This window comes from Elgaria multicarinata, chromosome 3 (genome assembly GCF_023053635.1).
Source record: "Elgaria multicarinata webbii isolate HBS135686 ecotype San Diego chromosome 3, rElgMul1.1.pri, whole genome shotgun sequence".
Taxonomy (NCBI): Eukaryota; Metazoa; Chordata; class Lepidosauria; order Squamata; family Anguidae; genus Elgaria; species Elgaria multicarinata.
The window spans coordinates 100,815,475-100,827,328 of NC_086173.1; the positions used below are offsets into that span (position 1 = coordinate 100,815,475).

General features: G+C 45.3%; 1 protein-coding gene across 1 annotated transcript in view; it reads right to left on the bottom strand.

The window, feature by feature from the left end:
- The window catches only part of MST1 (macrophage stimulating 1), a 36,722-nt gene extending 28,363 nt beyond the window's left edge, over positions 1-8,359 (bottom strand). The window contains exons 1-4 of the mRNA XM_063121084.1: positions 8,238-8,359; positions 5,287-5,419; positions 3,119-3,231; positions 339-453 (exon numbers count right to left, since the gene is read on the bottom strand). Coding sequence (XP_062977154.1) covers positions 339-453; positions 3,119-3,231; positions 5,287-5,419; positions 8,238-8,289 — 413 coding nt within the window. The 5' untranslated portion in view covers positions 8,290-8,359. The remainder of the gene's footprint in view (positions 1-338; positions 454-3,118; positions 3,232-5,286; positions 5,420-8,237) is intronic.
- Between the last annotated feature and the right edge of the window lie 3,495 nt (positions 8,360-11,854).

Genomic DNA, 11,854 nt, shown 5'->3' on the forward strand with positions numbered 1-11,854 from the left:
GTCTACAAAAAAACAACCAGAGACATACCCAGGTGTAGAAACATACCAATGATCTGTAGAAATTTTATTTCTGCAGGAGTTTACTGGCGTAATATCCTATATGGGAGACAAACTGTGAAGAAGGATGGACACCTCTTATATAGGCTGAGGTCTCTCTTGAATGACGGTTCTGCTTTCTCAAAATTTTCAACCATAGACCATTCTCTACTGTACTCCCCCACCCAATGCCACACTATACTTTGTTTTGTTTTATTTTACTGCCTTTTATTTTATTTTTTATTTTAGGGATTTATACACAAATCTTCAACAAGTTCCTAGTGTGGCTTGCAAAGAATTACTTAGGTTGGTGAGGATATATTGACTTCCAGCGTTGACAGGTTATCCCATTTGCAGTCACCGAGTGGGTCCCTCTGTAGTCTCTCCCATTTCCCATGATGCAATCCCTTACATAACCTGTAGAGGGGAGAGATGACAATTGAGGGCAATACCTATATATTTTAAACAAGATGGCACATAACATCTGAGCATAGTAGTTGAGTGTAACTGGATTTTGGTGTTACATTCCAGGTAGGGTAATAAAAGACAGTCCCATCCTGTCCTGAGATTTAGAGAGGGAGGAAGTTTGGAAATGATCATCTTTTTGCAGCACTGGCTCAAGTAGTATCTGAGTTATCACTCACCAACTGTTTCTTGGCCGGCTGAGGCAAACTGGGAGTTGTAGGCCATCTTTTCTTTCTAAACATGCATAAGATTGCACATCTAAACATTTAAAACAGATGTGTGTGTGTGTGATGGGATTGGCTCTGGGCAGTTATTCCGTAAATGTTTTTTAAATGCTGATCAGTTTTCAAACAAAATTATTTGAGTCCTGTGGTGCCTGAAAAACAGTAGATTTATTGTAGCATGTGCCTTTGTACACTAGTGTCCACTTCATTTGTTGCATGATCTGTAGTTGGCAAACACATATATTGTTATTGCCAGACATACCTTCCTTAAGGGAAACTGCAAGATAATGGGCACTGTCTTTAATAGCAAGAAAATAGCTGGATCTTTCTAGAATGTTCTGAATAGGGTAGGTGCCATACCTCTCCCCCTCCCTTCACCTGCAGGTGTTGTCTGAAAGGAGAATAGTTTAAACAAATTAACATGGAGATAGAGACAGCTTTGACCTAGGCCATGGCTAGACGAGAGGGGTGGAGGGCAACGACGATCTCGCGATTTTATGCCCTCGTCTACACGCGGCACATGACATCGCAGCCACCATTTTGGATTTATTTTTCTTAAAAGAGAAGGAGCGCACGAGCGCTCCACCGAAATTGTAAGGTTTTTTTTAAACAAACAAAAAAAAAAACTCACACTCCCCCCACCCCACTCACAAAGGACAATTATTATTATTATATTTTCCAAGGCCTTTTAAGTTGGTACGGTTTTTTATGCTGCTTTTTTTCCTGTTATAACTAAACCACAGTATTCCAAGACAGATGCAGAAATTACTGAATAAAGGTTATGATTTATGACTATACCATTTATGACTATACCATTGAAACAGAAGAGTGGATGGAGGAATGACTGATAGCTGAGGCTAGAATGGAATGGTGGGCAGGATTAGTGGCAGTTGGAGAAGGAGAACAAAGACAGTTAGTGAGAGGTCAGAAAAATGGGAGCTGAGTTACGATTGAGAGATAGTGGCCTGGTTTGCATATAGTACCCTGGATGGCTAACCCATGCTTTATTTAAAATAAGCCACTCTGCGGGCCAGTACAAAATCTCTCACCAAGCCTTTGGTGGCCTGCATGTGCCTGCATCCTCTGAGAGGTGCTTCCCTCCTCTTGTTGCCAATGCTGCTCCTCGATAGAGTGTTGAGGAGTAGCATCGCTGAGGAGGGGAGATAAGCAGCTGCCAATGGATGTGCCCTGCTAGGACTGCCTCAGCTTGCGCTTTTCTCCCACAAAGTGATCCATCAGAAGCCTGTACTGAAGAGCCGGAGCCGGTCCAGGCACTTTCCCCCTTCATCGGAACTGTTTCTGGGCTTGTGCAGAGTGCCTTCCTTCCTTCCTTCCCTCCCTCCCTCTTTAGGACGAGGGCCATGTGTGTGCTTCCCCAAGATTCTGAGAAAACAGCGATATCCGGACATGGTGCTGTTCAGCATGTTAAGAGTTTGGCCTCTCGAAGTTACCCTTTTGTATCTAGTTATGATTTTAAAACCACACACAACGGGTGGGAGGAAGTACCACAAATGGATGCAGCCCATTTATGTGGGTAGTTTCCTTTTTATGTGGAATTCAGTTGACTGCTCAACACCGACCTTAGGAGTCTGGGTTATGAAAGGCACGCAGCGGCCACTCGTCTGCACACTCACAATGGCCACCAAAAGGCATTAAGTCTGGCCTCTTGCCCAAGGCATGCTGAGAGTTGTAGGCGTAAACCTAGGTTTTTATTAAATTCTTTAAAAATACTTAAAATCCAAAATTTTGTGTTTTTAGACATTTTTTTCCTAGTACATTGTACAGCCAGACCTATCAGCATGCCAAATTTCAAGTTTCTATCTCATCTGGAAGTTGGTAAACATTTCCGGACATACATTGCACACACATACTTTCAGCTTTATAGGTAGATAGATAGATAGATAGATAGATAGATAGATAGATAGATAGATACACAGGCATACAAAGGTAGGGACAGAGAAAAATGTAAATAGTGGTTCCAAAGACCATGAAATACAAGACGCACAATCCAAGACATTTCTATATAAACCTCAAATGGATACAACACTCTGATGCACTGACTAGGCCATGTCAAGTGGTCAGCTTGATGACAGGCATCCTTCCACATTGTTTCTTCATGTGTCACTCCTAGACTCTGGGCACCTTTGCCAGGGTCTCCCTTGCACCTCCCATGGTAGCCCTGGACCCAGGCAGACATCCCTGCATAGCTTCCATCCCACTGTGGCAGAGGAGGCCCTCAGATGCAATTATTTCCCTCCCTCTTTCCCTACATCAGTCTTCCCAGCCTTTCGGTTGGTTTGGACTACAACTCCCACCATGCCTCATCCAGTCATGCATTGCCCTGCCTTGTCTTTCTCAATTCTTCCTTGCAGAGCTTGAGTTCTCCACCGTACCTTTCCTCTGGTAGAGATCATAGTGGTCATTCTCCTCCAATCGGGTGTATGGTGAGTGCTGGGTCTCTGGCAGCAGCTGGCATACATTACTCCGAAAGTTGAAATGAAAGGCTCTGGAGGAGCAACACACACACACACAACTGCATCAGCCTCATGAACACTTGGCCTAGGAGAGCCTCACTTTCTTTTCCCAGCCCATGAGCTTCAGGCCAAGAGGGGTTTCCTCAAGGGGGGTTTCCATCCATGCAGGGGTTCTCCATGCCAGAGCCAGTGATGCCTAGATATGGTTTCTTACACTTCTACTAATCTAGGGTGACTATATGAAAAGGGACAGGGCTCCTGTATCTTTAACAGCTGCGTAGAAAAGGGAGTTTCAGCAGGTGTCATTTGTACATATGGAGAACCTGGTGAAATTCCCTCTTCATCACCACAGTGAAAGCTGCAGGAGCCCTGTCCTCCTTTTCATATGGTCACCCTAACTAATCGTAATTAGCATTTGTACAGAGAGTTCAGCATCTCTATTTCTCATTAATCCTTACAACAATGCAATGTTATTCCCATATTGCATGTGTGACTGCTGTGAAGCTGATAGTACCTTTCCAAAGGCCACCTGTAAGCTCATGCTAGAGGCAAGATTTGAGCATCCTAGCTCACAGCTCAGTCTCTTACAGTGCAATCCTAAATGTGTCTACAGAGGTTAGTCCCATAGGGTTTAGTGAAACTTACTCCCAGGTAAATGGGTGTAGGGTTGCAACCTTAGCCCTTGCTGCACTATGGCATCTAGATGTACAGCTACACTCTTTAAGGTTGGTGCCTGGAGGTGGTGTGAGACAGCATGGCCTCAAAGTAGTGACAGCTCCGGGTTTTTGAAGGCCCTAGGGCAAGACACACTCAATGTCCCACTATATGCCTACCTTCTCACCACCATTGTTGCCAGTTGCTATTGCTCCTTATCCTGTTTCTTATCTGCCACCACTTGCTTGCTTTGTCAGGCCAAAATCCAACATAAGCCCTCCTTAGAGTAAAGGTAATTAAATAAGTGAAATTTAAGTTACTTATGACTAACTTATGTCCCATTCATTTCAATAGGTTTAGGACTTCTGTTGGATTTTGCCCCCAGTGAGCAAATAGGCAGCGGCATCTGCTGCTCCTCCTTCTCACCACCACCCTTGACTGGGTCAGAGTGAGAGGCAGGTGAACGAGCAGGTTGCAATGGAGAAGAGGAAGAACTGCAGGGGGCTCTTGGCAGGTGCCTGAACCTGCCTATTTTTGATGCCCACCCTGTCTCCAAGACACAACTCCCTCCAAGGCACTCAACACACACACACACACACACCAACAACAACAACAACTTCTTGAATTCAGCTGAATTATAGGTCTCTTTACCACCAAGAATGGGAGGCAGAATGCTCAGCCTGCAGCATGTGGTTCAGTAGACAGGACTGTAATGGAATCACATAAATGGATGGCATGATACTAACTCCCCTCCCGTGCAGTCCTCTCCTGCACACGTAGGGGCTCGTAGTCACACAACATTGTGCATATGTACATGCAATATTCAAGAGTCATCATGTGGAGGAGCGTGCACATTCAAGATGTGAACGTATAGCTCTGGCAGAGTCCATGCTTTATATGTACACGGTCCAAAGTTAAATCCTCAGCATCTCCTGATAAAGATCTTAGGCAGCAAGGCGAGAGCAGACGTTTCCTGGCTAAACTGATGTTTGAGACCCAACAGCTTAGTGCTGGGAAGCCCCTAGAAGCCCCTGCCTGAAGCCTTAGCTGCTGCTGCTTGGTAGACAGAACCTGGCTGGATAGATCAATGGTCCGATTCAGTGCAGGCAGCTCCATATGTTCATCCCTGTATAATCTTGCAGCTGACAGTCAGCCCATGTGCCCAGGGCTAGTTGTTTATTTATTATTACATTTTATTGTAATATTTATGTCCCACCAATTTTTCCTCTTGCAAGGAACACAAGGTGGCGTAGATGATCCTGTTCATCCTCACGACAACCCTGTGAGGTAGGTTAGGCTGAGAGTCAGTGACTGGCCCAAACTCACCCAGTGAGCTTTATAGCTAAGTGGGGACTAGAACCTGGATCTTCCAAGTCTCAGTCCAACACTCTAACCATTGCACCACGCTGGCTCTCCCCTTACTTGCCCCTTACCTGCAGCCAAGTGATATCGTACATCGCTGCGCACAGCCCTCTAAATTATCATGCAGCTCTGTTGCCTGTTGGGACAAATTTTTCAGCTGAGTACCTCTTAGCCTCTGGAAGTGATTAAGTGGAGAACGCTGGCCTAGAAAGACATACAAAATATAAGTCACTCTAGTTCCCTGCAAAGGAACCCGAATCCAACCATAGAATAGCAGAGTTGGAAGGGGCCTACAAGGCCATCGAGTCCAACCCCCTGCTCAATGCAGGAATGATGTTTTCTGCTGTACTGGTCCATGACCGAAATAAATAAACTGAAACTGAATTCAACCAGCACCACAAATCCTGGGCCACAATCCGAAAAACCACATAAGAAGCTGCCTTCTACTGAATCAGATCATTGGTCCATCTATACCAGTATTGTCAACACTGACTGGCAGCATCTCTTCAGGGATTCAGGCGGAGATTGAACTTGGGACCTTATGCATACGAAGCAGGGGCTCTATCACTAATCCACAGCCAATCCCACCTAGCTATTTGTTTGTGGAAGCCTGTGATGCCAAAGGAAAGGGGGACAGGGCTGTAGTTCAATGGTAGATCCATGCCTTGTATGCAAAAGATTGCAGGCTCAATCCCCAGTAGGGTTGGAAAAAATTCCTATCTGAATCCTTAGTGAGCTACTGCCAAACAATGTAGGGTTAACAGCATAGACAATGCTGAGCTAGGTGGATTAAGAACATAAGAGGAGCCCTACTGGATCAGACAAAAGGTCCATCTAGTCCAGCACTCTGTTCATACAGTGGACAACCAGCTGTTGACGGGAAACCCACAAGCAGGGCATGAGTGCATTCATCATCTGAGTTGGTATAAGGCAACTTCCTAAGGCAATCAGACAGACAGATTGTGGTTCAAACAAAAATGCCTAGAGTCCCTCTGAGCATGGGCAAACATTTCAGCATGGCTCATGGAACTCACTTGACATCAACATGCAAAAGTAAACGAAACCTTGAGAAGCCACAAAGAAATTAAAGAAATTGCTCTTAAAGGACATTCAGCATTTCCAGTATCCACAGAGCAGACATAGTTTTAGTCCACACAGCAAATAGGGACCAGTATGGAGTATACACAATTGGCTATGGCTAGGGTGCAGGTGTTCCAGCCGAAGCTGTATCTGACCTATGTACCTGGTTATACACTAGGAGTCTCCACTATAAAATGGCTGCCATGCGAGTATGTTGGGAGGTTCTTTATACAAAAGAGCAGGGAAAAGGAGGCCGGATCCAGGACTAGTGTCAAGGGTAGGCAGGGCTGGGCACCTGTCAAGGGCCCAAACCCCAACAGAGGCCCACTCACAAGAGCCCCGTGGAGTTATTCCTCCTCATCGCCATGGCAACCTGCTTGTTCACCTGCTTCTCACTCTGGCCCAAACCACTGTGGGGGTGAGGAGGAGGAGCAATAGATGCCACTGCCTACTTGTTCACTGGTTCCCTGCCTGTCCAACAAAGCACGTGGTTGCAATGATGAGAAAGAGGGAACAATAGCGCCTCATGACAATGGTGGCGTGAAGGCTGAAACACTAAGGAAGGAAACCCACTGAGGGTGATCATTTGCCCAAGGGCTCTCAAACCCTATTGACAACACTAGCAGGGACTCACAAAGAGATAGGTCCAAAATGTTTCAGTTAAAGCAACCTGCTGGTGGATTTTTTAAAAGATAAGGGCAAAAACAAAAACGGGCAATTTTATCAATATAATTTAATTTATAATTTTATCTATCTAAAATATTTTGTGGCTGCCTTTCAGGGCAAGGAGCCCTTCCAAGGTTGAAGACTTGAGTGCAGTAACATCGACCTAGCTATTTTTAAGGTATGAGGGAGCAAAAGCATTTTTTAATAAACAGATAAAATAAAACAAACAGACCAAATGAAGCACTGATAAGAAATGCATTTAGAATGACTTTCATGTTCTACTGAAGCTGCATGGCAGCTTTTGCCTGAGGCTTCTTGTTTTTTCTTTACTGACCAGAGCGCTATCTATGCATTTAACAGCTTGGTGCCAGGCAGAGATTTACCAGGTAAAGCTTTTCGCCAGCATGGAGATGCGGTGATAGGGGAACGCTGCAGGTGCTGCTGAATTTCTGCCTGTCACATGTCTGCTACGGGCTCAGAGCCTTGGTCAAGCAAAAAGCGGCAACCCTCGCTTGAGTGTATGTAGCAGAGGAGTTGAGTAAAGCAGGGTTCAAGTTGGGTCTCTATGTCTTTCACAGCTGCACCAGTATAATTAGAGTGATAACACCCAAACCACAAAGTCATCAAAACAACTTACATAAATGAATAATTCAGAAACTTTACAAATGTACAAAGAACAGGCACATCAACAATATTTATAGGATGTTCACACTAACATTCACAACAAAGCCTGCAATATCAACATCTAATATACATATAGTGAACTATTCACATGAAGCGTCTTTTATATAAACAGTAGTCCGGTACTAATTGCTGTTTCGAAGATTCTTCCTCAGTATGACGCAAACTGATTTACAGAAGGAGCCACGGCTACACAATTAGAAAGGAACCATATCATTCTCATTTCCTCAGGCCGACAGTAATGCTCTTTCTTTAAGCAAACACTTGCTTATCTAGGGTTCTGTAGGATATGAGAAAACTGGAGAGCAAACATGGAGGTAGTGGGTAACTGCTGTTCCTAACTCTGATCGTGCCATGTATACTTCAGCGGTATCAAAAAGGAAGTGCCAGTTCTTTACCTAGAAATCCCTGCCTGAGGCATCTTGGTGTGGAAGGCTTTGACAGGCAACAAGGCTGAAGGAGAAGGGACTCATTTGTGGGCAGCTGCTGAGCCTGAAATTGGAGGCATAAGGGGGATAAGAGGTCCCTACCCCCACAAGTCAAAGACAGCGGAGAAGCGCAGCCTGTGGACACTCAGAAATAGGGTTGTTCTCACCTCTGCTGAAGGTACAGAGCAGCCCCAGGAACAGCGCAGCTGTGGCCTGCATAACTCTCTCTCTCTCTCCGGCAGCTTGGCCAGGCAGATATGGCAGCTGAGTTGGCTGTACAGGTATATCCTAGCTGAAAGCAAGGCATGGAGCCCCCTGCCCCCACTGGCCAAATATTTACCTAGAGCTCACGTGTGTCAGCAATGATTCCAACAGAAAGGAGGGAGAGCTTCAGGGGGTTTGGGGCTCAGCCCACTTGTGCATGAGAGCCGTTTATAGTGGGTGGGCACCCACACAAGGGGTATCATCACACTTTACCTTGACCATTCTTTCCTCAAACCATGATTTGGGCCCCTCCCCAACCCCCAGCTGACTGACACCGGAGGGCCAAACAAGTTTTAATCAGACAATGTGATGCAAAGCCAAGTTAGGCAATTGCTCCAAACCAGTTCACGCTGGCCCTGGATCAAGAACCTTCCCCTTCCTGTAAGTGGTCTCAAAGCTACTACCACCCCACGTTCTTATAAACCAGTGCTGTGCCAAAAATTTCTTCCACATCCTTTTTTGACCATTCTCATCCAGTTTGAGAGAAAAGAAACAGCTTTCGAAAAGAAATCCAAAGGAGAAGAAAAGTTTTGAGAAATTCTCATAGGTTGGGTTTGGGGATGTTGTGATTATCTTACTTCGGAGGTGGTCAAGGAATGTGCACAAGCGTCCTGTCTTTCACTCTCCAGTCATCTTTCCAGCAGCCTGTAGCTTCCTTGACTTCCTGCACTTCAATTAAAGCCCAAGAGAAGATATCATGAGCTAAATCCTCCCATAGGGCTTTTTCAGCTCAAGAAGCATAGGGCAATGAAGAAAGGTGCAATAGCACTATTGGCTGCCTCACAATGATTAGGTAAGTTCAAAAAGACCATAAAAATAAATTAAAGAATGCCTTGAGAATGAGGCAGAACAATGGAAGCCTCTTTCACGGGGGAAGAAAGCCCTTAGGAAATTGGAGACCAGATTTTGGCTCAGCACTAGCTCCAACTCTTCCCCGGAGCTAGACACAATACTGCCCTGCCTCACACCTGCATTTTAGTGAATACAGAATCGGAACCAGCCAGCCAACACCCACCCACCCCACCACCAAAAAACCTTAAGAAAAAGAAAGAAAGATGCTGTGCTACAACCCCTGCCAATGGAGAGCCCTGCCTGTGAGAAACTTCTGAGAATTTCTCCTCCTGCTGGAGAAATTTGGTGAAATCCCTACTCATCCCATTTCTCTGTAGATCACAAGCTGAATATGAGCCAACAGCGTGATGTGGCTGCAAAAATAGCAAATGCTACTGTAGGCTGCAAGTATAGAAATTTTTATTATGGTGTTAATTTTTGTGGACTGCCCAGAGAGCTTCGGCTATTGGGCGGTATAAAAATGTAATAAATAAATAAATAAAATATAGCATACAAATTGTGTGAGGTACTGGTGGTTAGGCCTCAACTTGAGTACTGCATCCAGTTCAGGGCACCACACTTTAAGGAGGATGTAGACAAGTAGGAGGGGGTTCAGAGGAGGGCAACAGGTATGCTAAGGGGTCTGGAAACAAAGCCCTATAAGGAGAGACTGAAAGAACTGGGCATGTTTAGCCTGGAGAAGAGAAGACTGAGGGAAGACATGATAGCACTCTTCAAATACTTGCAAGGTTGTCACACAGAGGAGGGCCAGGATCCCTTCTCGATCATCCCAGAGTGCAGGACACGGAATAATGGGCTCAAGTTACAGGAAGCCAGATTCCGGCTGGACATCAGGAAAAATGCCCTGACTCTTAGAGCATTGTGACAATGGAACCAATTGCCTGGGGAGGTTGTGGGTCTCTCCCACACTAGGGGCATTCAAGAGGATGAACCCCAAAAGAAGCATTTTTGTGTAGTAGACAGGTGGAGCATGGTAGTATCACTAAGCTTCCTAAACAACACACCCCAAAAACATAGGCTCCCCCGCCCCCGATTCCTTTGCAGTGAAAGTCAATGCCCAAATCGAGGGAGAGGTGTGTGCGTATGCGCGCGCACGTACCTTCCCCTCTCCAGCGGCCCGAAGCAGCGTGCTCAGCAGGAACAGGTCATGGGAGCTGAGAGCACGCGGCGCAATGGAGGATCCGTGGCGTCTCTCTCTTCTACAGCGATGCACCAGGGTCCACAGAGGCCATTCCCTGGAAGGAGGAAGAAGATTCAGCAGCCGCACAGCCCAGCCCTTTTCGGTGGAAGTCAATGGGTAGTATTTCCAAGTTGACATGGATATTTAAAAAGGTCATCCCAAAGTGCAGGCTCATTTGGGGGGAAACAAAGCACATTTTAAACTCCTTAACCCTTTAAGTGAAGCTCCGCACTCCTAGATAGGCGCAGGTTCAGAACAATATCCTTCTCCGCCCCTCTTGGCTCCGCTTTGGGGTACAAGTCAATGAAAATTACTTCTTAGTAGATACGTTTAGTCAGCTGGTTTTTTTAAGGCAGAAGTGAAGGTTTCAAAGGAACAACAGCCATCGCAAAGCACAGGCTCATTTGGGGGGATACAAAGCATTAACATTCATTCAGCTGTAAATGAGTGATGTGGGGGCAGAGGGAACAAAAGCAAAGAGGCATCCTACAGTGGTGATGTAAGGTTCGAACACATGCCTATGTACGCCCACCATACTGAGCCAAATTTATTTCCGGGAATTGGGGCACACTTTGCATGAACCATGGTGAAGCCAAGGCAAGAGGAAAATCCAGCACCAAATGCTTTTACGAAAATGTGGATTTGCAGGCAGGAACCACACTGTTGTTGCAAATTGGCGGTTGCGTCATGTGTCCTGAACATGTGTCCTGAACAGCACCATCTAGACCTGGTCAGCACATAAGGAGAATTATGTAGTTACAGTAGAATGGAATGTGCCACTTCAGACAGTAGGGGCCCATCTACATGAGTGATTTACTCTGGTGCTGCTGCATCTCAGAGAAATCACTCATGTAGATGGGCCCCTACTGTCTGAAGTGGCACATTCCATTCTACTGTAACTACATCATTCTCCTTATGCGCTGACCAGGTCTAGATGGTGCTGTGCTAGGAGGAATAACACAAATTTCATAAGTAGGAAAATACCTTTGTTTTCACTTCCAGAAATAATCCCTGGTTTTTATTCCACTTGAAAATCCCCCAAGAAAGTGCCCTTAAAAAATAGAGGCGAAAGAACCCATAAAGAACTGTTAGGAGAACACAATAAATGCTCTTGCAGTAGAAAAGCAGAAAAGGAAAAGCTCGGGTTTCAATTCTGTGATGAAACTGAAAGTAGATACAGTGAATTACCAGCCTCATGTAGAAAAGCTCAGAGACTGAACAGCCACCTGTCAGGGAAGCTTTAAACTGGATTCCTGCACTTAGCAGAGGGTTGGACTCGATGGCCTAAATGTCCCCTTACAACACTTGTGATTGTAATGTTCTATTATTGCAGTCTATATTTGTAAGAGCAGTTTTTTTCTGACCATGTTAATCAGAGTATTTTTAAAATATTTTTATTGATTTTCAAGTAAGAACAAATACATTAAACACACAGAATAAAAAAAGAAACACTCAACAACAATATGAATGTTCCCTTAGCAGCACCGT